The following is a 26,647-nucleotide window of genomic DNA, read 5'->3' on the forward strand; positions in this document are numbered from 1 at the left end:
GGTTCAATAAAGGCCATCAGAATGGCCGCAGTGCTCTGTCCTCATGGATTAGAGCTCAAAGCAGCAATGTTAAAGAGTTTGTAAAGGAGAATGAGGATCTGAGGGATCTAGTGCAGAAAAGTGTGGCAGACAGACGTCACCAAGTTTTTGACAATGACTTCTGAAACAGCAGTAATGAACACACACATCAGGTGGGAAAAGCCTCTCAACACAATAGGCAAGGAGAGCAGATGCTACACTAATGAGACTGAAACGAAGTGAGGCGAGAAGCACTGTCAGACTAACAGCACACAAAGAGAAGATAAACAGGAAAGACGTCTGAGGAGGAGCTAACAAGGATGACACGGCAGACTGTACCAGGGAAGAGAAACCAGAGAAAATGTTGAAGTCTAACAACAGAGACTTGTGGAGTCCCTCTGGCAACAAGACTGCTGATACACTCATGATCGGAGTTTAATTGTCAAAAACTAGTTTGTACGACGGGGATAAAGCTACTTACAGCTAGCAGTAGCACTATACTGGTAGTAATAGTGAAAGCAGGCCTAGATGAGTTTATTGAAAGTGAAATTACAGCCAGGTCACACCAACACTTTTGCTTTTCTGCAGGATGGATGCACCAATATATCATTCCCTGTATTTTATATAAATAGTTTGTCTTTTTTCTTGTGACCACAAATAAGATAAAACATTGGTCCATGATTGTTTAACCAGTGTTTTAAACATACATATACTGTATTTTTCTCCATGTTAGAGACATTTTTCACTACGGAGGAGTAACTTGAATCACAGTATAATGGGTACTGCCACATTTATGATTCAGTTTACAAGGGGAGAGTGGACACACAATGATGTATTGTATAAAGTAAATCCAAAGGATGGGACAACATAAAATCCCAGTAAAATGGAAAGATCTTGTTCTGTATTGGTGTACCTGAGGGGTTTTATTCTTCTTCAGCCTCTTCCTTTACATAAACAGGGCAGTGTTACTGCAGTCTGCCTTTAACCAACCCATCCTACCTAAAAATAGTTTTGGGTCACTGGTATTTGCAAAAACAAGAATTTCATTTTTAAAAAACTACACCAACTTTGATATACATGTAAAAACTGACAGTGTTTAAATTAAAAACTCTGCAGTTTCAACCTGGAAAATATAAAACAAGGCAACAGCAAACATGTCACCCGCCTGTTAATGATGACGCTCCTGTCTGGTACATTAAGTCGCACACAGCTTGTCTTCTTGTTTTGAGCTGTGACTGTGGTTCCCGCTTGGGCTGGTACAGTCTGCAGTGCAGCTGTGAGAAGTGTTATTATCAGTGAAGTGTGACACACTGCAGGACACATGGATGAGTGAACACGATGTAGTGCCAAAACCAATTGCCATGCTATGCATTCTGATGAAATGACACCAGTGTCACCATACCACACTTAGCTCAGAACTGTCAGCACTGGTGCAAGGTTGCCAACATATAAGATGCTTCCCCACCCAGTTTTGAATGGTTTCAGTGTGACAGGACCAGCACCACTCACTGTCAATTGATATCTGTGCATTTTCTTTAACTGTGTGCACAGTACCTACATTCTTATAAACAATGAATGCATTTCTGGCTTAGCAGACATAACTTAATCTCCAGGTCTACACAGCGAGTAGGCATATCTAGATGAAATATTGTAACCACACAACACAGTGGTAAGCTCCAGATGTGCAGCACATAACACTTAATGTATCATTGCCGGTAAACCACAGTGGTCAAATAATAAAGAAAAATGACTCCAAAAAGGCAGATTAGGAAGGTCATAGTTTATTAAAATTCTATATGGTTAACTCTAGATGGATATAAAAAAAATAAACAGTTGAAATCAATGCAAAATTCCTAAGCAATTGTGAGTGTACAATACATGGTCCAGTGTACTCTACTCATTTCAAGTTTATTACAAAACAGCATTCTTTACCCCTGAAAGCAACTCGGAGAATCATGAGTATTTTTCGGAATAAAACAGTGAACATTTTGCCTTTTGCTCTGCTACCTCTACCTGTCGTCTGAAAAACCTCTGAGAATACAGAAGGAAACAGAATGTTCCAAATCTCCAGAGTGGCCCAGCCACCATGAGGTCCGTTTACAAATCAGATAATAAATACAGGCATCCAAATGGGCTAAAACAGCAAATGTTTGAAAATAATTTTCCCATGCATACACACAAGCATACATCTTGACTGAGATTATGAGCTTTCTAAACCCTCTTGTCTATTCTTTACAGTGCAACAGTATGGCAGCCGATGGATAGCAGTGCTTTCATTAAAAAAAGAAAACAAAAAACAAAAACAAAAGAAAAATAAAAATATGTACAACATTATGGAAAAGCAATAGTTTCATCTTTTGGTCCTGTGTCCGTTACAGACAGAACTGCTTCTGAAGATGCTTCCTCATATCAACAACAGTAGTTTCCACAAGTTTCTTTGATGATCTGTAAAGTGAAAATAAGTGAAACAAAGGTTAGGATCTCAACAGCTAATGTTTCTTGCTGAAGTCCAGGTTTCAGTGGACTTTGATGCATTCATTAGGCACTGCTTGCTGCTGGGTGTGTGTATGCATAACTTCCCACTGCCTGTTACGACATAGCCTGGGTTGGAGTCGTGTCTGTACTGTGCGGCCCTGGCTCTTATTGAGGGGAGGCTCAAAGTTTAGAAATGCTAAGACCTCCAGTGTCAGTGGATGTATTCCTCTGACTGCCTGCATGAAGCGGTAAACCCCGTCTCTGGGATTTGATAAAGCCAGGAATGCAAACTGGTTAAGGCCCAGACATGCCAAACTGACATCAAAGGACCTACAGCGACAAAGGCTGAGTGGTGGGGCCAAAAAGTTGCACTTGAACACACCGCAAATGCTGCAGCCAATGGCCAACAGGCATGCACCTCTGACTCTCCGCATCAGCAGATGGCAGTAGACTGTATTCATCATTCAAGAACAGATACCCTAAGACCCAGGAATGCAAATATATGAACTGTAAACAAAGCAACGTTTGCTCACAATTTTCACATGACTTGCTCCTCCTACTCGAGAATATGTCTGATAATAAGCTGCAAATGGCAATGTTGTTGTCAGCCCTTGGTCTTTTGGTTTTGGAAAAAGAAAAGAGGTTAGGTGAAGCCGAACAATCAGTCAGAGCCATCTCTCTCACCGACTGGCTCCGCCACCAATTCGACATGTTCAAACAGTCGAAAAGCCGCCAACAGGGGCCAGACTAGTGACAACAGTGTGGGACACAGTGGGGTCTCCACCAGTTATTAGAAGTGATGAAGCCTTAGAATGACTAGTGAAATGTCTTCATAAAAAACAAGTCCAGTTGCCTGTGACTTACTACTTCTTGATAAAGTACAAAGTACTAATTCATTAAGTGTGTTGCTAAACAGATTTGCTAGTTTGTGGATGTTGACTAGAGGAGCAAGTAACTTCAGGACAAACACAATCTTATGTTAAATTCGTCACTACAATGCCAGATTTCCATTGTGACACAGATTCAAAAGGTCACAATTTTTAAAAATGCTTTTAGGCTACAGCCACAGCAAAACATGCGTGCACATCTCTCAAGCAAGTGTGACATACTTTCAATTATGACTGATTTCTGTGGTCACCACAGCAACTGACACCATCTCCTTTTCATGATATGATCTTTCTATACTGCACAGGTTCTGTGGTGCCATGTTTTGTTTACAATCTATGCACATGCATCCAAACACACGTCACTTCTTCACTGTTAGCCTCCCCTTCAAAAAATAAAAATTAAATTAAAATTTAAATTAATAAATAAAAACAAATAAATAATTTTTAAAAATACTTAGAATTAATTAACATTCAAAATGGCAAATTTCCCAAAATGTGACAATGACACATCACAGGTCTGGTGATAAGCCAGACAAATAAACCATCTGTGTGTACACGTCAGTAGTGTGGGAGTCAGGGGAACTACTTGTTTTCAATGTAAGACTTCCTCTCTTACAGAGTGCTTATCAATCTCTTCACTAAGCATATGGCACTGTTTCTGTTCACTTTTCACACACATCAGTGCCTTCCACACTTCAAAATCATAGGATTACAATTAAGATGACACTGTTTAACTGCTCCAGCGGCAACAACAGGGCCGCTGCAGCTATGATACCGGAGTCATTGCTGAGGGTTTCATGATGATACTGTGGAGTTTGGGTAATATTGTCAAATAAATAAAGCTAGAGCTAGAGAAAATAGAGCTTGACATAGAGAGCTAAAGACAGAAAAAGATATCTAGAAATAGTACGGCAGATAGACAGACCAACAGACATAATAATAAATTGATAATAAAATAGTAATAGCACCTAAAAATGGTAATAATGCAACACCCAAACACGCACAGTTGATGAGACTGTCCTGCTTAACACAAATGGTGTTGCGGTGATGCAGTTAAGGCAAAATCCCTATGCACTAGCATTTTTTTTCTTTTTTATTATTTTTTTCTATTTAAATTTTATTTTATTTTATGTTTCCATTGCTGCTGTAACATAAGAATTTCCCAGTTTGGGATCACTAAAGTACATCTATCTATCTATCTATCTATCTATCTATCTATCTGTCTATCTGTCTATCTATCTATCTATTCACTAGTGTGAAAGGGGAATCAACTTTAACTTCTAACAATCAAAAACAGAAACATGCATGAAACAAGTCTAAGTTGTGAGGTACAGAAAAGTTAAGCTGCTTTATTGTTATGTATGTCATGCATTAGCATCTCTGCCATTTGGTTCATTGTTGTTTTTTTAATGCCAAAAATAAGGGTTATGTTGAATTGATATCATGAGATAATGCTTTTTGTTTCCGGGAGTAAATACAGGCACCAGCACCACCTTGCTGAGTTTCTTAGTTATTTGTAATATCTGTTTCTGCTGACAAAATGCCAATCATTGGGGAAAATGAGCTATACTTAGCAACTTCTTTATCTCTCACTTATACACATTTTTTGTTTCCCAGAACTCAACATCCTGAATTACATAAGCTTTTACCGTACTGTACTGAACCATTATTCGACTTGTTACTGTTCATATTTTTAGCTCATCACAGCAAAGTGTCAGACAGTTACAGCTGAGTGCTGTAGTCTTCTTTACCAAAAAAGCAGATTTTTACTTCAAAAACTATATGAAAAGTAGCATGAAGCATGAAAATTCGCAAAGATTGTGTTCGCCTGTATTTTTTATTTTATTTTGCAGAACAAAACATGCTGTGGCTATCAAGGCTCTTTCCACAGGGATTTTGGACCACCCAATGAATGGCAGAAATGGTAACTTAGAGCCTACAAAATTCTGCCAGGCTTAGACTCTGTATTCAAAATTTTGTGCAATTTAAAAAAAAAAATCTCTCTTACCTTATTATAACTGAGAACCTTCCGAACCCCCGTGTGCGTAGCCGCCTTTAGATTTCATCTGGGCTTGAACGAGATCCACCTGCAAACACATGGTTGCAAAGGTTAGCTGAAAAGCAACAGACTGAAATCTTGTATTGGATGTACTGTTACATCTGAGATTGCAGACTCACTGAAGCCAATCCCAGGCCCATGTCGCCTGAGCCTACATGTGTGGTATGAACAAAGTTTGTTGGCTCCCCGATCATGGAGCGATCTATTCGCCGCCGCCGTTTCTGAAAAATTGTAAAACAAAATGTATGTATGCATCAATCATCTCATCAACTGCAAAAACCTTTTTCAAGATTACTTATTTGGGCATTTATGCTTTATTAGACAGTCACAGCAGAGAAAGAGGGAGAGACAGAGAGGAAATACAGGGCAGAGAGAGGGGATGATATGTGGTAAAGGGTCTGGGACGGATTCTAACTCAGGCAGCAAATGCCTATCATTAAGTCAGTAATGTCAATGTGTCCAGTGGGAGTAGAAGGAAAACAAGCTGAGAGAAACAGGTGCAATGGGAGTTAAAATGGAATTAAAATGACTTAAAAGGAGACATGAGGTGACAATCATGATCATGTTTTTGCCTCATAGAACTCATCACAAATATGGCAAACATGGTTGCAGACGGCAGAATTTATTTGGGGGTGTAGTAAAGTACGATAAAGTGTGATTACAATCAAAGATGAGCCCTAGCTCTCAATTTGATTTAGAGGCAGGACTTTGCCTAACACTAGAATATGTTGTTGAATAAACTGTTGCCATCTGAAATATCTTTCCCATATAAAAAAGGCAGCCACATTAAAACAAAAATGAGGAAATCAATTACAATTACTGTAATTTTCCATTTAATGATATACTCACAGGTTGCGGCTGCTCTGCAATGCAGCAGCTGAAACAAACCCAAAACTCAGTCATTTTGAGGCTGACAAAGAGGCCACGGCAGCTTCCTCTGTCGTCTCTCCCTTTCTGTCTTCCTGTTGAGCGTCACCGATGCCACAAACCCACACAGGAAGCTTATGACAGACACAAACTGTTGGTTTCTGTGGGCCGAACAGCAGACACAGACAACCGTCCACCAAATACTAGGAAACAGACTCCTATGGACACAAACAAGGTGGGAAAAAAGACATGTTAATAAATAAATAAATAGATATTTTTTCTTTTTCTTGTTCAAGCAATAATAGGTCTGGATGAGCACAACCCGTGGGCAACTGCTTATAAGGCACAGCAAAATCTCCCCATGAATAAAAAGAGTTGTTACAAACATTGAAATAAACTGAATCATAGTGAAATCCAGGATACTACATTCGACGGTGGTTTTTGCAGGTTCCTTGTGGGACGAGAGCCACCGCTCACGAGACAAACCTGTTACCTTCAGAGAGGAAGGAAAACTGGTGTGCAGAAACATACCTTCGTGTTTGTTTTGTGATCTAGTTAATGTGAATGTTACTAGTGTGACTGCTGGGAGACAATCAAGGAAAGTCATAAAAATCTGTGTGAGCTTGGAAATATTGTTGGGATTTACATTTTCATGTTTTTTTTTCAAGAAAAAAAAAATGGTAAAGGGGCAGTGGCTGGAGAAAAAAAAAAACTGATTTTTAAGGCTGTTGTGATCTTGAATATTTCAGTTATGGGTAATATAACCTAAAAAGCTGGACCACTGGCTAAACATGTTGCTTTTTCAAATTTGCAATACGAATGATTGAACTATGACTGTACATGGAATTAAATGGACTGCATGCTATGGAATGAAAAGCATTTTGCACTTACAGTTGAATACATGTTTTTTTTTTTTTTAACCCTATTATCTTTGACCCAATTCAGAGTTTAATGTCTCTAAATAAATGATTAACATATTTTTTGCTTCATATTTAATGACTTTTCCTAATTTAATGGGGACAAGTGTGTAAACATAAAATCAACATGATGTTTTCAATATCTCGTACAGATTTTGTATGGATCGGTGTTTCTTTGGGGTCAATTTGACCCCAGGATATTCTTTTTTTAGCTGTATGAAACCTATAAGAAATATCAACATTTTGTGCACATTTGCTTTAGATGTTCTGGATGACACTGGGGAACTAAAACATGTTCTATGGGGGCTGTTTAGGTAGTCAAGACACATTAAGTAACTAATTTGGGTAACAATTTCTATTATCATTTTCTGGGGGTCTAAATTATTGGGGTCCAACTGACCCTAACTGATGAAAAGATGCTACTAAATTTGAAGGTAACCGGAGAATTAAGAGTCTGACCATCTGTAAAAGAAATGCTTAGACACGTCGTCATGCCAGATAATAATAATAATAATAATAATAATAATAATAACTAGAGGATTGTGCAGTTTCTGGGGAAACTGCGTGGGCAAGCTGGAAGAGTAACCGCGGCGCACGGTTTCCGAGCAGAAAATAAAATGTATCATGAGAAAGGTAACGCTTTGGGCTTTCAAACGGTGTCCAAATTATTTTCCAACTCCCAAAAATGCCCACCCTGGAGCGAGTTGAAAAAGTATGTGAGCACACAGCATGAGTAACAGTGGCACTTGGCAGAAAATCGCCTAAAAGTAGTGGTCAAACTCCTGCTTTTTTCTCAATGACAGCAGAAAATAAAAGGTATCATGAGAAAGGTAAGGCTTTGAGCTTTCAAACGGTGTCAAAATTATTCGCCAACTCCCAAAAATGCCCGAGAAACGGCGAGTTGAAAACGTGTGTGTTTCTGCTTCTCTCCCGAGACTTTGCATTCCAGATATAATGGGAGTCTATGGGGGAGAGAGCTGGCACTCCTGCCTCGTTAAGGGTCACAGTTTAAAAAATTGAAGCTACTTTGCTTTTGTATTTACATTTTTCAAAGCACAACTATTTTTCCTACAATTTGATCCCAAATTTATGCATGTGGAGTGAAAATTGTGGCCAGCAGAGCAAGTTTAAGATAAAAGTTTTAGGCGATTTTTCAGGGCTGCTCCACTCTAGCCGCTCAGGAATGCCAGGAATGCCACTCTAGCTCAACTCCATTAGTGTGTATTGCGTCTGGAATTCCGATTTCAAACTGGAATTGCGGAAAAACGGAATGTCGGATCGGTCTGAAAATCGAAACCCTGCTTCTTCTCAATAAGACGCACGTTTTTTGTATTTGGTGCGTGGACGCAGGTCCAAAGCTCTGGGCCCTGGAGCCTTCCAAAATTTTGTCCATTCATTTCCTATGGCCGAAATTTTCAGGAAAATTGGAATTTTGAGAATTCCGTGAGTCAGATTCCTTATAAAAGTAATAGCACACTATTCCCAATCGGGCCGCACATTTTCCCAATTCATTGTGTGGGCCTAAAACGAAAGCTGTAGGAGGAGTTACGGTCCAAAAAAACGGGGTAAAGAAAGAAATCCAAAAGTCGAATAACGTAAGTGTGCAAGCAAACAGCTTGCCCACTAATAATATAAAATAATAATTAAAAAAAAAAAAAAAACAGCGCTTGACCAGAGAGGACGAACAGGGATGTTGTCACGATCAGGTGCGTTTGCCCTTTCAGCCATATTGGCACACAGGTTGACGATGACAGGAGAATCGATAATCTGTGATTTACAACCTTATCGACATTAACTCTCCACCAGGCACTAAACACATGAAGGTGGAAGACAACACAGACTCCAGAAAATAATATCAATGACTGCTGGAATTTGAAGAGGACGGACCCTGCTTTCGCTCTTGAATTACGCCGCCGTAAACCCTATTTACAAACAAATGAACGTTACGTAACTTTGCGCCACTACGGCTAAAATGCCCCCTCCGTGCTATTTCCCGGTAATAAACCGGCGCAAATCTACAAACTAGAGAAATACTGTATATCCTGGTAGGCTATACTGGTTTAAAACTGTAACTAACTATCGATGGCGTTAACAAATGCTAACGTGTTAGCTGCCGCTCAGTCGCTATGCTAACTGGTAGCAGCAGGTCGGTGGTTTCAAACTGACAGGGAGCTAAAGGAGCTAGCCCGTTTAAACGTTAAAAAATAACCAGTGGTGAAATGATTAAATGTGTCTGCATTTAGCTGTTTACAAACCAAATAAGTAGAAGGTGTCTTCGTGTGGTGTGCTATTTAAAATTAAGAAAAGCCTTACCGGATTGGGGCCGACGAAAATCTACCATCGACTGAAATCTAAAAAAAAACCCGTCTCTGCCAAAGACCAGGAACTGCGCCTGGTGATTACGTCAGCGACGCCAGTTCCGTTGGAGAGCGTGACGCCTTCCGCACTAACCCACGTGTTCACAGCAGTGAGAGAGCTAGCTGTCGCTCACACTGGCGCTGTCTCTTAATTAATCTAGTCAAGATGAGGCCATTAACCGACGAGGAGACGAAAACGATGTTTGAGAAACTGTCGAAATAGTGAGTGAGCCTTCACCTTTCTGACACCATGTTTTTAATGTTGTACGAGGACGATTAGCCAAGCTAGCAGAGGCTGGTTTGTTAGCCAGACTGTGTGATCAAACCACGCTTTTCTCCCCCAACAGCATCGGTGAAAACATCAAACTCCTCGTGGATCGACCGGACGGCACCTACTGTTTCAGGCTCCACAATGACCGCGTGTACTACATGAGGTAATCCACCATGTTGAGTGTAAACAGCAGCGTCAGGGTAGTGACCCTGCTCACAAGTGGTAGAGGGAACAGCAAGTGGAGCCTTTCAATGACCAGCATTTGTTGTAGCCACTGCTGTGTCACAGTGAGGGGAAACAGTATTAAAGTCGTGGATAAACATGCATTAAAAGTAAATCATGCATTCAGAGTGTCATGTTAAAAATAGTAATGACTAATGTTGTGCATACTAAACCTTTTGCTACATAATCTGCAACTACAGCTGTCAGATTAATGTGCATCAAAACAGAAAACATAAGCAGAATGCCAGTAACTCAAGACTGTACCCATGTTTTGCACTGGAGTTAATGTACTTTGCTACTTTCCACCTTCTACTTCTGTCTCCAGTGAGAAAATCCTTAAACTGGCCACAAACATATCCCGGGACAAGCTCGTGTCTGTGGGCACCTGTTTTGGAAAGTTCACAAAAACCCACAAATTCCGCCTGCACATCACAGCTCTGGATTTCCTGGCGCCCTATGCAAAGGTGAGTCTCTTTCAGGAAAATCAGAACCACTTTTAAAGTACAGTACTTTTATTGTTGTACTGCAGTTATATGTTCTGTATACAAAGCTTGACCATGTGCTTTCAGTTTTAAAGCTTGATAAGGTTCTAACACTGGTTTGATAGTGCTCTATTTATTTGTGAAAGGGGGTTATTTGGCTTAAACAGCCTAAATATTAATATTGACTAGATTCTATGTTAGAGAGTCTGAGTATATGGGAGCAGGCTGTAGATGGAATATGCCATTCAAGAGGACTCTCTGGGTCAGAAATCATCTTTGCCCTGCTTCCAACCCACTGACCCTCTTGCTGCTTTACATACACATCCACAGGAGTGAACATCCTGTGAGGTAGTTTGTGCATACATTAGACAACTGCAACAGCATGTAGATATGTATGGCAGGGCACCGATAGACTGTAGAATGATACAAAAATGATACAGCTGAGACTGACATGGCCCAGCCTCACACACTGTTAAAGGCACGTTTCAATTGAAATTACCAGGTTCATGAAGGTTGCCCAGTAGATTATCTAAACTCATTAACTTAAAGGACTATGGTGATTTTGCATATTTAGCCGAGTACCTACCAAATTGTACATACTTCTTATTTCTGCTAGTCTTTTCTCAAAGCAAGCAGCTGTATTTTCAGAGCTCTTCGATATCATTTTTCCTGACTTTTGTCCAGTTATTGGTGTCCATTTATTCCACTATGATGTGAAAATGAACTTTCAGAGACTTTCCTCACACTAGTATTCATCACCATAATCCATATTAGTTTTCCTAAAAGGAGCGCTGTTGTTTTTTGATGAGTTGACATCATGAAGAGAGACACAGTCTCTGCTGGAAAATAGTACCTAGGGAAACATTTGCTTTACACAGCCAATTATTAGCTCTGTGGTTACTGAATAGTAATGATTTTGTTAGCTGCAGAACATTGTTAGGTTGGTGTTTCAAACAAAAATTCCAATTTGAAAATGGAGGGATGTTGTGAGATCTTTAGTGCCCCCGCATGATTTCAAAAAATGGTTTGTTGCAAAGTAAAATGTGGGTTTATTGTAGCAAATGGGCCAAACATTCAAAATTATTTGTATGATCCTTTTTTTAAGCTTCTTGTAATGTGTTCAGTTCAAGGTGTGGGTGAAGCCTGGAGCAGAGCAGTCCTTCCTGTATGGGAACCATGTGCTGAAATCTGGGCTCGGCAGGATCACAGACAACACAATGCAGTACCAGGGGGTTGTGGTCTACTCCATGGCAGATGTGCCCCTGGTAAGTCCTGCAGCTGTGGTGCCAAATGGCTTAGCTGGATTTCTATTAATACAATGGCACAGTAACATTCTTTCTGTAACAGTGTCCATTAAATGGCGTTGTTCATCCACAGGACTTAAATGTTTTTCTTCCTCAGGGTTTTGGAGTGGCAGCAAAATCTACACAGGAGTGCCGGCGAGTCGACCCCATGACCATTGTCGTGTTCCATCAGGCAGACGTCGGAGAGTTCATCAGGAGCGAGGACACATTGACATAGACCGTGACAGGGTGGATCCCCAACTGGACTGGCGATCATGCTTTCTTTACCTTTACTCAGAAACAGGCCGTTTCACACCCGGAGGTGGTGCATCACAGCTGCTGTCTTCACTGGTTTGCCTCTGAGCTGCTCCACTGGAGTAGCTGGGCTGAAGAGCCTGGCTCAGCTGACTGCAGATCTTCATACTGAAACAGTCTCTGCCCAGGCCAGGGACTGAAACAAGGACTTTGTGTATTGAAAAGCCTGCTTCACGCAGTTTGGGGCTTTCTCTGCTCTTCCATCTCAACAGTGAGCCAGTGACTGAGGTGCACAGGAGCTGTCAGGGCCCTACCAACATTGTCACTCGCACTCAGTTTTATGTAAAATCTTGTGAAAATGAAAAGCATTGCCTTTCTATTTGTGTATAGTGTCACTGTTTTCCAAATAAATTCAATGTATTTCTGATTTTGGATTCAGAAGCTTGTTAAAATTGAACTGTGCATAAATTGTTTACATCCAGAAATAACTGAGTTGTCTTTCCATCTGTTTTTAATAGTAGGTAACTTAAGCCAAACAAAAAAAATCCTCCACAAATCATCCCCCCACTTGTATATATACTATATAAATTAAAGTTTCATTTCACAGAGAAGACACAGTCATGAAGTGGACTAACACAAATAATAGAAAAATCCCATATGTAGGAATCTTATGCTTAATATCTTTTTTTCCTCTCCCTCAGCTCTCCTCCACCCTCCTTTTACCTGTAACTGTATACCTGATTCTTGGTTTTCTACCGTTCTAAATGAATTATATTTGATTGAGCCTTTCACTGAATTGTCCAGAGGGAAGTTTAAGTGGTAGAGACATAGAGACATAAGACATGAAGAGATGTAATAGTTTTGTTCATGTTCATCTTAATTGTTTGGATTCTGTTACTGTTAATGGAATTAGGGACCAGTGTCCCAAGTCATCTTTTATTTCAGTGTTGATAGGGTTATTTTCATACATATCCAATTCCTGTGTTAGTCAGACCCTCAGATACCTTTAAAATCTTAAGATTCCAAATGGGAAGCTCTGTCTGACATTACTTGTTGGATTAAAATTAAAGGATAACACCTATGTTTTCTGAATATTTCATTTGTAATCAGACTACTGGCAATATTGTATTATGGTACTGTAGTGCAGTGTTGACCAAGAAAAATGTATTATTACGGTACATGAACATACTAAGCTAGCTGTCACTCAGTTAAGGGTTAATTCATTCCCAGTTTGTCACGTTTCCATCACTCCTGAGTCCAGTGGTGGCATGTTTTACACCGCTCCATCTGACGCTTGGCATTGTGCTTGGTGATGCAAAGCTTGCATGCAGCTACTCGGCCATGGAAACCCATGCCATGGAGCTCCCGGCACACAGTTTCTGTGCTGATGTTAATGCCAGAGGAGGTTTGGAGCTCTGCAGTTATTGAGTCAGCATAGCGCTGGTGACTTTTACACACTATGAGTCTCAGCACTTGATGACCCCGCTCTGTAACGTTACGTGGTCTGCTACCTGGTGTCTGAGCTGCTGTGGTTCCTAAACACTTCCACTTTACAATAATACCACTTAGAGCTTATCATGGGATATCTAAGAGTGAAGAAATTTCACAAACTGTCTTGTTGCAACAGTGGCATCCTATTACATTACTATTACAGCACCACACCCAAATTCATTCTTTGTACAACTGTGTACTCATTCTATATGAAACTTGTGCAGAGGTGTTGTTGAAGTGTTGGGAGCTGCATCCACTGATCCCTCTGTGTCTGTTTCAAACTAAGCTGATGTGGCTGGAAGTTTCAGCGCAGCAGCCTCTGTATTCACTCAGTTTAATATAATATATACTGAGATCAATATTTTGTATTTCAATTTTTCATTTAATTTCCTATAGGTCTTTCTACTTATGTGGTTTGTTGACGCTGTTACATCTAACATGGCTGTTTTTTTTGTTTGTTTTCTCATATAAAGTCCATCCTTTGCAGACAAGCAGCACTTTGCAACCCCCGAATGTCTTCTGTGGCTGCTAATGGATTTTTTTTTCTTTTTTTTCTGAACACATCTGTACATGATTTTAAGAAATAATTATCCAGTTTTACATTTTATTCTTGAACCATTATTGTCTTATTACAACTTCCTCTGTTCTTGTTATGTCATTATGTATTTATTTAGTATTATCTTTTTACATTTGCATGTATTTTTTAAGGAGGAAACTTTACTGAGATAGGAACTTTATATAAGGAATTTGATTTTAAAGTTAACTGGTGCTCTATACAGTTGCATGCTGAAAAATTTGTAAACCAAAATAAATCAAAGTGGTTAACTTGTTTACAGTAAATGCATCATCTGCTAGTTTGTTACTTTTAATCCACCACATTCAGTATGTCACCTACTGTCACTTAATTATAGTGCAAATTAACACCAGACCACTCTTGTGAGTTTGCTATATTTTAAAATTAAAAGCCACAGAGGAGTAAAAACGTGCCAGGATAAAAGTGGTACAGATAATGAAACTGATAATGGGTGTGTTAGATTGACAGTAGCTGTGCAAATGATCAAGCATTGACAAGGGGGCCCCTGAAATCAAATTCTGTCTAGGGCCCCATGAAGGCTTTGGCCGACTCTGAACACACAGATATACCTTGTTTCTAAACACAACGCTCATTTACTGTTTGACCTCCTTGACAATGAAATCAGTGAAAACAGAACATTGTATAAACATACTAAAATATAAAGTCATTTTAATAAGTCACCCAAATTGGATTCATTCATATTACTGCAGCAAAGGTGGTTCTATGATAAAATAAACCTCCCAATCTTTGCAATACTACGTGTATTAAATCTAATGGAAACCACTCGATGTTATAGCTAAGTGCTACAATTCGTGCTGTGAACTTCCCCCACAATACAAAACAAACATGATTCCTTTAAGCCCCAGTCTGAGGCCTTCACTTATCAACTTTAATGAACTCGAACGAACTGATATTCTTGGGGAATCAGGAACGTGGGAGGGAAAACATCCATTCTGAATAAGAAATTACAAAGTCTGGCATCAGTTCTACTTTTTAGACTTTAAAGTCACTCTCCTTTCAGACCAGCTGTTGCCTCTTCATGGTCCTCCATCTGTCCTTGAGGTTGACATTTGTTCTGTCCTTGAAGGAGTAATAGGCCCGGATTTTAGACCAGTTTCCCTCACCAAACTTAGCAACCGCTTCTTTCAGCATCTGGCTCTCCTCAGCACTCCACTTCTGCAACACATCAGGTTTTCAAGAGAGGGATTACTCGCTGTTTTCAGTGAATGAGTGACACTTCAACACATGACAGTATATAATAGAAGGTTTCCAGGATCTGATTTCTGAACTGTACTTGAAGACTGGTATGTTTTCAACATGTCATTATATTTATACCTATTCACAACGTTAGATATTATGATATGAGAAATGACAGATCTACAGCTAGTTGTTGATGAGTATCTGAACTCAACCAGTTCTTCCAAACTTTGTGCAGTTAATTTGGATTGAGGACATGGAAATTGTAAAATATTTTCTTCACTATAAGATGTGCATCTTTTAGTGAAGAATGTTTAAAATAATCATTTTTTACTTCATTATTTATTTATTCATTTATTTTTAGGCAAGTCTACACTGCTTACCCTCCTGCCTGATTCTGAGATGCTGCTGACGTTGCCTGCCACTTTGTTTGAATCTACACATTGATTGGGAGAAACAAAAAGACATTAACTGCATGAGCACAACATAAAACTGCAACAATTATACAGTTACAATTGAAATAATTGAATGGATACCCTTTTTCTTTTTCGAGTTGAAGAATGACTCTTCATCGCTCCATGTATCCTTGGTTTCCTTCGCATCATTATAGAGGCGTTTCCTGTGAACAAGAATCGGGCCTTTGATCAGTACAATAACTTTCAGTCAATGAGAAAAACAAAAATATAGAGAACAGGGTGTATTATAGGCCCAGATATGGCACACGGATTCTTTGGTGATGTTACACATTAAACAAAAATAAACTAACTACAGTGGAATTGAAACAGACCAATCTTGGCTAAAGCTGTGATGTCACTAACCATTTGCTGTAGGAAGGACCTTCGTCTGGAGCCGAGTCTTTGCAGGGCGTGGAGCAATTTTTAAGGAGCCGTACAACAGGTACGAGACTGGGAGAGTCCAATTTAGCGTCACGGACAAGGAACAAGTCTCTGTTTGGGCTGCTGTATGAAGACATGCATGTTTAGTCACATCTGCTGAGATACGCCAACCTATATATTCTCACACATATTTGAAGATGATAAATGGACTGCTTCTATATAGCGATTTTCTCTTGGCAGTCCTTCTGTCAAAAGCTTGGTTAGAGGATTGCGGAGTGGAAAAATATGTACAATCCAAAAAAATGACAATGAAAACAAACCTCTTGGACAGTTACTGTAGGTGGTCGTCTTTTGACAATAGGCACCATACTGACATAAAATATATTATTTGAAGGCAGACTGCAGTCTGAAGGGTGAGGACACCCCACCTTGTTATGTGTTAGACAATGAAGAATGGCAATGAAATCTCAAAATGTAGAAATGCCTCAGGAGTCCAGGACAACTCTTGTACCCCCGTCATAGCCCAAAATATAAGAGCATTATTGCTCACCATTAATGATCTTCAGTGCGGTACATACAAGTCGGTAATCACTGTTCATAAATGTCCATCAAGCCAAACATTTCACTACTCCGACAATGCCACATTCACCTAGCATGGCGCTTAAAAAAAACTATATGTGCTTCTCCGTCCAGCGACTCCTGTCACTTACTCGCTGATACAGCAGCTGACATTCAGCCTCTGGGTGTTCTGTACAGGGGTCCTGCAGGTGTCCACAGATTCCAGTGGGTCGTCCTCACTATCTGATGGCAACTGTATCGTCTCAGGTGACCTTCTGCATGACAACATGTCAGTCAAATGTTCAAACATCTCAAATATAAATCAGAGATGCATTTTGACTAAATTCATGCATACCTCAAAAAGTATAAGACTGTGAAAATATATAATTAGAAAGACTAAACATCCAAAAGTCATGTAAGTGTCCTCAAAACTTTCCAGCAAGCTAGCTCTTATGGAACCGACTAACCCTCCTTTTGTATTGCTGCAGCTCTCAACATGGCCAAGGACACTTTGACAGGCTCTCCGGTCTCCTGAGCCACGCTTCCTCAATTACTGACTGAGCCTGGCTGGGGCAACTGGACCTGAGAGCTCTCACTGATCGAGTCAGAGCCCACTCACATTGGCAAGTTTGATCCGCGCCCAAGCACGTTTGCCCCTAAAATCCGGATTCTTTGACCAGTGTGATCGCTCTGTATCGTGCTTGAATACAGTACACTTCCCCCGCTCTGACATGGTTGGAAGGGGTGTGCTTCAGCGCGGTACGGGCGCACACACGAGCACATGCACGGTCACGCACGCAGTGCGCGGACGTAAAATCATGCAACTTTCTCCTGCCTCTGCAAAATTGTTAAATGCGCGCAGCGCGATTACCGGTGAATGGCCACGTTGCGCAATCAATAATCAACCATGTTGTCTGTGTCGCTGTCCGTTGTGCTGCTGCAACCGCGGATAAACAAAGTCGGTTTATAATGAAAGTACAGCAGTCTGTGTGCGGAGATCCGGCAGACCTGGTGCTGGCCGGCACCGCGTCAGCACCGGCCGGCACTGGCCGCGGCACCGCGCGGTGTGCGGCCACCCGGTCACCTGGTCTGCCGGATCTGACAGGTGCCGCTCCGACAGGTGACAGGTGTCGCTGTCTGTGTTGTCAGTCTCAGCATCATCGGTAACGGATGTAGAGGAGACACGGTTTCAACAGGCAGAGAATGAGAAAAGGTCATATAATTTTTATGTAGCCATTTCATTTTCCTGTCAGTTTTCAAAGTTCTTTGACATTAGCAGCTAGCTATCTACATAATGTGTGTTACCACAGAATTATTATAGGCAACACACTGTTATTTAACACTGTTCAAATTATACCACCCAATGAAACATTACATTAGTCTGTTCCATTCTTTTACAATTCCCTTGCTGCTTCTGTTCATCCCTGTGCCCTTCGGTCAGAGCAGGACAGTAACAGGAGTGCACGTGACAGTGTAGCAAGGCAGGCAGACACAGGAGATGACAGCTGTGCACAGTGAATGGGAACAAATCCAACAAATCCAAGACTTGTTCCCATTCACGAATCCAACAAATCCAAGAATTGCAGAGGGTGTTGACAGTAGAGCTCAAGCTGAGTGTTTTCACACATCACCTATTTGTTTCAGATATGATTTCTGAGATTTAACTTAAACAACAGAAGTGCATTATCATGCTAGTTCAGTATCATTTCATCATGAAATGATTCTCTATGGGGAATAAGTTATAATTCTGAACTAGTTCCCATCCCTACAAATAGGTGATAAAAAGAAATGCATAATATTGAGCCTCCAACAAATGAATGTAGGATGATGCATTTGGACTTACTTGTTAAGTGGGTTGGTGATACGCTTTCGGAGTTTCCTTACAGGAATTTCACTGCTGGCATCAGAGCTGAATGGGTCCTCCTGAGTGTCTGACGGCTGAATACTCTCAGCTGAGTCACTGCATGATAAAAGTAGCAGTGTTAGTGTGATGCGCTCTCTGAGCTATGTAGAACCACATGCTGCTTATTATGGATAAAAAGGACAGATTTCTGAACGCCTGAAAAGGGAGGGGAAAAAAAGCTTAAAAAAGCCACAAACTAGAGGCTGTTTGAACTCACTGTCTGTGCCTTTTGCTCTCCTGTGTTTGGTGCTGCTGTGTGGATTTTGTACCACTCTTTTTTGTTACTGAGCTCTGTAGGTCCTCTTGGCTGGATGTTAACAAAAGCTGTGCCGGCTCCTCTGCTGTGACCTCAGCTTCCAGCTCCTGAGAGCACTGTGAGCCTGTTTGGCTGTCTGGCTCTACCACCAGCTGAGCTACAGTGTACTGTCGCACACCCCTCACCAGTGAGGCTGCCTCAGAGAGGTGACCTGTCTCTGTTTGGGGAATACCATCTATCACTGGTGCCTGGTCTGCTGGGGAGGCTTCCATGGGGCTGCTTGAGTTTCTCTGAGAGGGCTCGTCGTGCCTTTCGTCCATTTCAGAGCCATGGAAGGGGCTGGCTGAGAGGTGCAGGAAAAGATCATCTTGTCTTGTTGCGCTCTGCTCCTCTCTCTCCACTTCATCCTCCAGCTGGGCGAGTGTCCTTGCATGTGAATCCGAAGCCAAAGCAATGTAGGCAGCCTCCAACCGTGCTCTCTGGATAAACGTCTTGTTATTGCTATATGGGCTACACACAAGGAAATCAGATTTCTTAATGAAACAGAATGTATCTCAAATTAGAAAGGCAGCTTCCTTGTTCTAGCAGCACAGCTTCAAAACAGGGACGCTCAATAACCAAAATCTGATTAGAATCTGATTAGATTAGAAATTTGGCTGTAATTCTGCATCCCAATCCCAATGCATCCCAATGACAAAGCAGAGAGCCTACCATGACACAGGCTGCATGGCGTTATTTTCTACACCAGAGGACACACCAGGATTGTTTTGTTCGTCAGGTTCAGGCCTTGCACTGTTTTCTTTTTCCAGAAGTCTTTTATCAATCAGCTGTGTTGCAGCCTGGCACATAAACCATGATATGACATCAGGACAACAACATGCATTCTAATATTAACAATAGTCTTGAATGTTGTAGATCTTCTACGAAGTGAACAGACTTCTAAAAATCTTGAACTATTCCTTTAACTTGTGCTTGAAACACAGCAAATATACCTTGTGGAGAAAGGGAACGGTGGATGGACAGAGACTTTCACAAAACTGCACCATCTGTTCCCTAAACTGATGGAAGTTGATTTGCTCCAGGACTTCATGTGTGCTGCTCCTCTGATTGATCAGGCCCATGAATATGGCTTTCTGCAGAGAACACATATGAGTGGTGTAGTGAAATTCACTGTGCCCTGTGAGGTTTAACACATGATACTTCACAGTATAATGTATCGGAAATTAATTATTTATGACAACAGTTATTTAAGACTTATTTATGACTACAGGGCCCCAATTTTGGCTCAAGGTTGTCATGTTTTACATATTCGAGAAATATTTGCTTTGACAGTTTTAATCAAAGACGCCACGCTGTAGTCTGGTGTGTCATATAAAATTAAGGAAAACAATACTGAAAATATGCCATTTTCCCACAATGCAAATCGGAACTTTCTATATGTTGAAGCATTGTGTGGCTACATATTTACATACGTCATCTCAATAAAATTACAGTTGAACCCAAAACCCATGAGAATGTGGGCGGTGAAGACATACTGGTTTAGAAATATTTGTATGGCCACAACATGCATGAAAACACTTTAAAGGTGTTATTAAACTGATGCTAATTTATTTATACAAATATTACTGAAAACAATACAAATGAAAAAACTAAGATGTTAATACAGCTATAGTCCTAAGGAGCCACTGCTGTAGTCTGTTACATAAAAAATGTGGCGTGTTTGGTTGCAGTAGGTTAACATATCGAATGGAGACAAAGGCAGCCATTAAAAGTTCAGACAAATCACTGATATTCCAAATTTATGAAGCAGGTAAACATAGCATCCAAAACATTTTCTCAGAATATGGCCTAGCCTGTTGATCACATGATGACCTTCTTCCTCACTTTCACAGGCAAGTGAAACTAACGGCCAAAATCAGCCTGTGTGATAAAGATTTCAAAGGACACAAAGTGCTGTTACTTATTGTCCTTACACAGAGGAAGTCCTCCTTGCATGGTGTATAAAATGTAAAGCTAATTGAGAATTATGTTACAAGGATGAATTGGCGTGACTATCCATGAAGAGGAAAATTGGAGATCTATGCTGACTAGGACTTAGCTATTTATAAGCAAAAAATTGAGGGAGGGAAACTGCATGACAATGTTTTTTGTTTGTTTTTTTTTTGTTTGTTTTTACTTTGATATACTGGTTTCCTTGTTTGGCTGGAATTGACTGGTCAGATCAAATCTTAGGAAAAACAGAATACACTGTAGAAGTCATCAATGTTAAATGTAAGGTCAGTAACCAAGACAGAAGTGTTTAATATCTGACTGAAAAATGTTAATCATGCAATTATGTACTGTGCACGCTCTCTCAGTCAGTGGCCTCACCTTGCCAACCATTGCTTTGGGAAAATATTTGTTCAGCACTTCCTTTGCCTTCTCAAACTCCTTGCTCTTGATACAAATCACCACCAGCTGAGGAGCAAAGCACAAATAACTTGTTGAAACTGTGGGAAAGCAGATTATTTTTAACAAGTGGGGTAGGACTTACTGGGTCAAGAGACACTGTCTTCTCCTCCAGTTTATGTTTTCCAGTTCAAAATCATTATCTGCCACCAATGTTACAAACGCAAAAAAAGTAAAAGTAAAAAAAGTAAAAGTTCATGTAGGGTTATTAGTTCAACTAGTTGAATAATTACACAAAAAGTTTTAATATATCAACCTGAAATGTTTTTCTGATACGGATATGTGATTCTTGAGAAAACAGCAATGAGCAGTGGAGCATGGAGATGAGTCTTGTTGTTCTGTTGTCTTGCTGGTAAAGTGGAACTGAGAATTGTTCAACCAACTGGTGGTAACTGTTAACACTGATTACCACTTTTAGCAAGCAACCACAGCACAACATATCCTCTTTGCTCTAGTGTGTTACACTTTGCCACCCAACTGGCGTGTGCTGTCACCATAGCAACTAACCACAATCGCCATTTTATTCTGTATCGGCCAAATGACCAGAGCAACAAGTTCAACGGCCATTCTACTTCATTAAAGATTTGTGTGTGAACCGAGATAGAGGCTCTGCACAGAGGGATCTGTATGCTCTGTGACCATGGACAAAGTGTGTTGGAGGAGATAGTTGAAAAATGTGTTTGATCTTACAAAATAGACATCTTTTAGAGACACATACTCATCAGTCACCCACTGTACATCCCATAGCCACCTTCACTGTTTTGTAAACCATATGCACTTTTACAGGAGAACTGAACCTCCAAATTATGGTTGGAAACCTACCGTCACCAGTGCCTAGTCTCCCTTGGCTACATCTTTCTCCAGTGCACAAAATCTGATAGAACCCATTACGGGATGAACGGGGTTGATCTGGATTGTTTGCAACTCTTAAGCCAAATCATACTCATCAGGGGTCGCCTTGAAGCCAAGGCTCTGTACTGGTGCCCTTTCAAAAGAGCGTTATGGCCAGTAAAAAATGGACAAACAGGAGAAATTGGCATCCGACAATTAAAAACAGATCTTCCGACCTGAAGTGACAGTTAAAAAAAAAAAAAAAAAAAAAAACTGTGGTCACTTTTGAAGTACAAGTTTACTGTCCCATGTATGTCTGGTAAAAAACAAACAAACAAAAAAACAAAACAACTCACCATGTCCTTAATTGAAGTAGATACTTTCTCCAAATCCTGTTGGGGAATACTGCATTCCTCGCTCATGTTTTCCAGCACCCGCATAGCTGATTCCAGCGGCGTGACTGATTCATCGGATTCAAATGACCAGTCTGTAGACAGAAAACCCAACAATATGCATGTTATATCGAGCCCTGGCCCCTGACATGTGCTGGGTGGACTGGATGTCTGCTCAAAACATGCTTTTTAACTCCCAAATCTTGTATCTCCCATACAAAGACAATAAAAAAAAAACATTTGGGCTCAAATAAACCGCAGATATGTGCAGAAATTCTTAACAGAATATATACGGGTACTTATCGCAACATTTTTACACCGCAAATCTCACCCAGCTTGTCTCCATCGTTTATCCGGGACAGAAACTGCAGGACTCTAATCTTTGTTGGCATGAGATCTGTGGATTCCAAAGGTCGTGATAAAACACCTGCAACAGGAGCATTTATGAGCTTGTCAATTTCACTCTAAACTAGGGTTGGGCAATATGGGCTAAACAAAAATCTTATTATATTTTTTGACTGAATACCTTGATGTTAATATTGTGGCAACATTAAAGGGAGGACTAATGGTGCTTTACACCAATATTTTATACTTACATTTACACTATGTGATTTTTCATAAACAATAATTTGTAATGTGTAAATAACAGAGAACTTAGGAGTCCATTAAGTTCTGCATCCTTTCCTGTAATGCAGCCTTTAAAACCTGGAAGACACCATTTACGCCAGATCATGATATTACAATAACCAAAATCTCAGACGATATGTGTCTTACATCACGATATTGATATATTTCCCAGTCCTAATGAATAAGCAAATATAATCAATACAATTTTCATAGCTGAGTTTTTTTTTTTTTTTAAACAGTGCATGTCCAGGGAAGATCAAGTGAGCTGCAAGTCTTACAAAACTGCAGCTCTGCAAACAGCCCCTCTCACTACCTGTTAAATGAACAGTATCCCCCTCCACAGTTCTGCTGCACAACTTTGGCCTTAACTGTTGATTAAGCCCCAAATTAGTTTGCTGTCCCATTAATTTGGCATCACAAGACAGGCCCCTGCTGCAGTGGCTGGTACCACAGGCATTGTTTCAGTATGGTGAGGTATGGCTTGCTATACCGTGGCTTCGAAAAGTGAAAAGTCAAAAGTGAAATACTGTTCACCAGCAAAATTCATCTCCTCAGAAACATGCACATAGAAATCCTTATCACTGAAGGAAGTGACCTACAGATTGAGATGAATGCAGCGTCCACAGCCATTCACATTGAGATGGGCCATCAGGTGCATCTACACATACATGAATGGAGCTCAAAGCATCTCTCCCTACCAGCATTTGCAAGCAGCATGGCAGAGCAGCTGCGGGGTGAAGAGGGACAGCCCAATTCTAGCTTTCTACGGATGAATGAAAATGCCTCTATGGGAGGGAGAAACAACAACAAAAACAACAATTGGACATGAGGACACTGTAGTCCAACTTCTAAGTGAGCTAAAACCTTTAATACAGTTCATAATTCCTATTACAGATCGCGTGCAAGCTGATTAGAAAAGCTGACATAACTTAAGCTTTCATAATCAGCACTCCAGTTTTATTCCGCTGTCTTTTATATCATTTGTTTTCAAACCATCTGGCTGCTGTTGCACACTTTGAAGATCTTAATGCTGCAGCTTCTGATGCAAATGATATTTAGTTTCAGCCAAAGACATCAAGCAATCCCAATGCTCGGCTCCTGCTCTGACTGAACACTGTTAAATCAGTGAGAGCAGCCGCGACACTGATTGAAAACTTTTCCATGTTCATTGTTTTCTTGAGACGAAGGCACCGTGACACAAACATTAGCTGCGAGGAAATATCAACAACGTCGGTAATTAACATGAAAACTGAATTAAAACGCGCTTCTTATCTGCTAGTTTATGAACACAGTTAGCTACAGTGAAAGTGAGAGCGAACTAGGTGGCTGGAGATGGTGTCAAAGTGGCTTGACTGGGCTAAGTAACTTCACAACACAACAGCTGAACAAGCTAGCAACTTGACACAGGCAGGAGTTTGCTGACGTGACTCACGCTCAAGTATGTCTCTGACGCCGCAGAAGTCTGAGTACTGCTCATTTTTAAACAGCTCTATCGCCAGAAACAAATAGTAATCCACAATCCAGCGGTTGACGATACTTTCGTCATGCGTTGGCTGCTTATTTCCATTTTTGCCCACCACTTCGTTTGCCGCCATGTTCGCACGACGGAGGAAATACCACCTTTGTTTTTTGAGTGAAGCCTGGAAGGAGCCAATGCCCTCAAGGCCGTCAGCCGAGGTTCCGCCCCAATCATCTCTCAGCCAATCACAGCCGAGAACCCTGCAGCTGCTGCTTCTTCGTCACGTTTACGAGCGGATCGTAAACCAGCTTTGATGTATACCGCCACCTACTGCACCGGTGTGCTATTGCTTTTTGTGGCTCAGCGGTAGTGTGGTGTAGTTCACCAGGGGCCCTATCTTGCGCCAGACTCCCTAAACCCGCTATTTGCGGATTTAGGATTTAGGAAGAGGCGTTCCCCCGTAAAAGTTGCTATCTTGTGCACCTCCCGCTATCCGCAAAACACCTGCGCTACCCGCTATATTATGCATAGGCGTGTTTTGGGCGTTACGCCAGTTAAACCAATCAGTGTGCCAGGTGCCATTGCCTTTAAGGGCAGGATGCGCTATCCTAAGGGCCCTATCTTGCGCCAGACTCCCTAAACCCGCTATTTGCGGATTTAGGATTTAGGAAGAGGCGTTCCCCCGTAAAATTGCTATCTTGTGCACCTCCCGCTATCCGCAAAACACCTGCGCTACCCGCTATATTATGTATAGGCGTGTTTTGGGCGTTACGCCAGGTAAACCAATCAGTGTGCCAGGTGCCATTGCCTTTAAGGGCAGGATGCGCTATCCTAAATCCTAAATCCTAAACCCGCGATGGAGAGAGGGAGGTAGATTTTCTCAGGGCTTCTACTGAGGCTAAAGCAAGGTGGCTTTATATACATATTATATATTATATTACAGGCGAGTTAATTCGGGAGATGGAGCCACATGTGTCCAAGTGGACGTGTCACAAGGTTGTACTGATTGAGTAAAATCCCTGGGTCACACACCACACAAGAGGCAGAGGGGGAACTATGTGTAAACTAATTTATTGACAAGGTAGATTGGGCAAATAAAATATTAAAATAATAATAAAAATATAGCACAGCTGCTGGCTTATGATAAAACAATAAAACGTGCTGGGGTAAGTGTCCAATTAAAACAGTCTTTCCTCTAAACAGTCTATATGAGTAATATACTCAGTCCATTCCGGCGGCGTCCCGGTATCAGTCCGACCGTGTGTGTGGCGAGGCTCCGTCGGGGCGCGCATTGAAGCCGCCTGGGCGCGCTCTCGTAACAGCCCACACTTTAGGGATAGCGGATAGCGGGTGGTCCTGACCACCCGCTATCCGCTATCCCTAAAGTGTGTGCGCAAGATAGCAACTTTAGGGATAGCGCATGAAACACGCCCACGACGCACCTCCAGGCGCAAATGATGCAGTCGGCATAACGGAGAGCGGGTAGCGGGTGGCGCAAGATACCGTTTAGGGATAGCGGAAGCTCCTAAATCCGCAATTTGCGGGTAGCGGGTCGTGGCAGCGGATAGCGGGTGGCACAAGATAGGGCCCTAAATCCTAAATCCTAAACCCGCGATGGAGAGAGGGAGGTAGATTTTCTCAGGGGTTCTACTGAGGCTAAAGCAAGTTGGCTTTATATACATATTATTTATTATATTATTGGCGAGTTAATTCGGGAGGTGGAGCCACATGTGTCCAAGTGGACGTGTCACAAGGTTGTACTGATTGAGTAAAATCCCCGGGCCACACCACAGACACACAAGAGGCAGAGGTGGAACTATGTGTAGGGTAGAGCGGGGTAAGACGCCCTCCCGGGTAAGACGCCCCCCCCCCACATAATTCCCCTCCTAACCATTAGATGAAGACAATTTTCATCTCAGCCCTTTCCTTGGATGGTAGTGGCCTTGCTAACCTTTGTTTAGTATTGAAATCATTTTACTGGT

The 26,647-nt window shown here is 41.1% G+C and overlaps 3 protein-coding genes across 5 annotated transcripts; 1 reads left to right on the forward strand and 2 right to left on the reverse strand.

Moving 5' to 3' along the window:
• Positions 1-1,778: 1,778 nt before the first annotated feature.
• cdc42se2 (CDC42 small effector 2) lies at positions 1,779-9,676 on the reverse strand. Its single transcript, XM_030048110.1, has 5 exons — positions 9,537-9,676; positions 6,289-6,524; positions 5,559-5,660; positions 5,389-5,467; positions 1,779-2,463 (listed from the first exon to the last, which is right to left on the reverse strand). Exons 2-4 carry the CDS (start codon positions 6,340-6,342, stop codon positions 5,393-5,395), a joined length of 231 nt encoding a protein of 76 aa, XP_029903970.1. The 5' UTR covers positions 6,343-6,524; positions 9,537-9,676; the 3' UTR covers positions 1,779-2,463; positions 5,389-5,392.
• On the forward strand, positions 9,667-12,629 carry nip7 (NIP7 nucleolar pre-rRNA processing protein). The gene is made up of 5 exons (XM_030048109.1): positions 9,667-9,802; positions 9,928-10,014; positions 10,399-10,537; positions 11,680-11,820; positions 11,957-12,629. Exons 1-5 carry the CDS (start codon positions 9,747-9,749, stop codon positions 12,074-12,076), a joined length of 543 nt encoding a protein of 180 aa, XP_029903969.1. The 5' UTR covers positions 9,667-9,746; the 3' UTR covers positions 12,077-12,629.
• Positions 12,630-14,516: 1,887 nt separating this feature from the next.
• terfa (telomeric repeat binding factor a) lies at positions 14,517-24,829 on the reverse strand. Of its 3 annotated transcripts, none has more exons than XM_030048457.1 (13): positions 24,639-24,829; positions 22,911-22,976; positions 22,544-22,674; positions 21,279-21,365; positions 19,901-20,041; positions 19,620-19,747; positions 18,870-19,418; positions 18,593-18,709; positions 16,902-17,024; positions 16,174-16,314; positions 15,892-15,974; positions 15,739-15,791; positions 14,517-15,334 (listed from the first exon to the last, which is right to left on the reverse strand). In XM_030048457.1, exons 1-13 carry the CDS (start codon positions 24,799-24,801, stop codon positions 15,176-15,178), a joined length of 1,941 nt encoding a protein of 646 aa, XP_029904317.1. In that variant the 5' UTR covers positions 24,802-24,829; the 3' UTR covers positions 14,517-15,175. The 3 variants fall into 3 exon arrangements, with proteins under 3 accessions (XP_029904317.1, XP_029904316.1, XP_029904315.1); XM_030048456.1 differs by having other exon boundaries at positions 16,902-17,021; positions 22,911-23,006; XM_030048455.1 differs by having other exon boundaries at positions 22,911-23,006.
• Between the last annotated feature and the right edge of the window lie 1,818 nt (positions 24,830-26,647).

This window comes from Myripristis murdjan, chromosome 3 (assembly GCF_902150065.1).
Source record: "Myripristis murdjan chromosome 3, fMyrMur1.1, whole genome shotgun sequence".
Taxonomy (NCBI): Eukaryota; Metazoa; Chordata; class Actinopteri; order Holocentriformes; family Holocentridae; genus Myripristis; species Myripristis murdjan.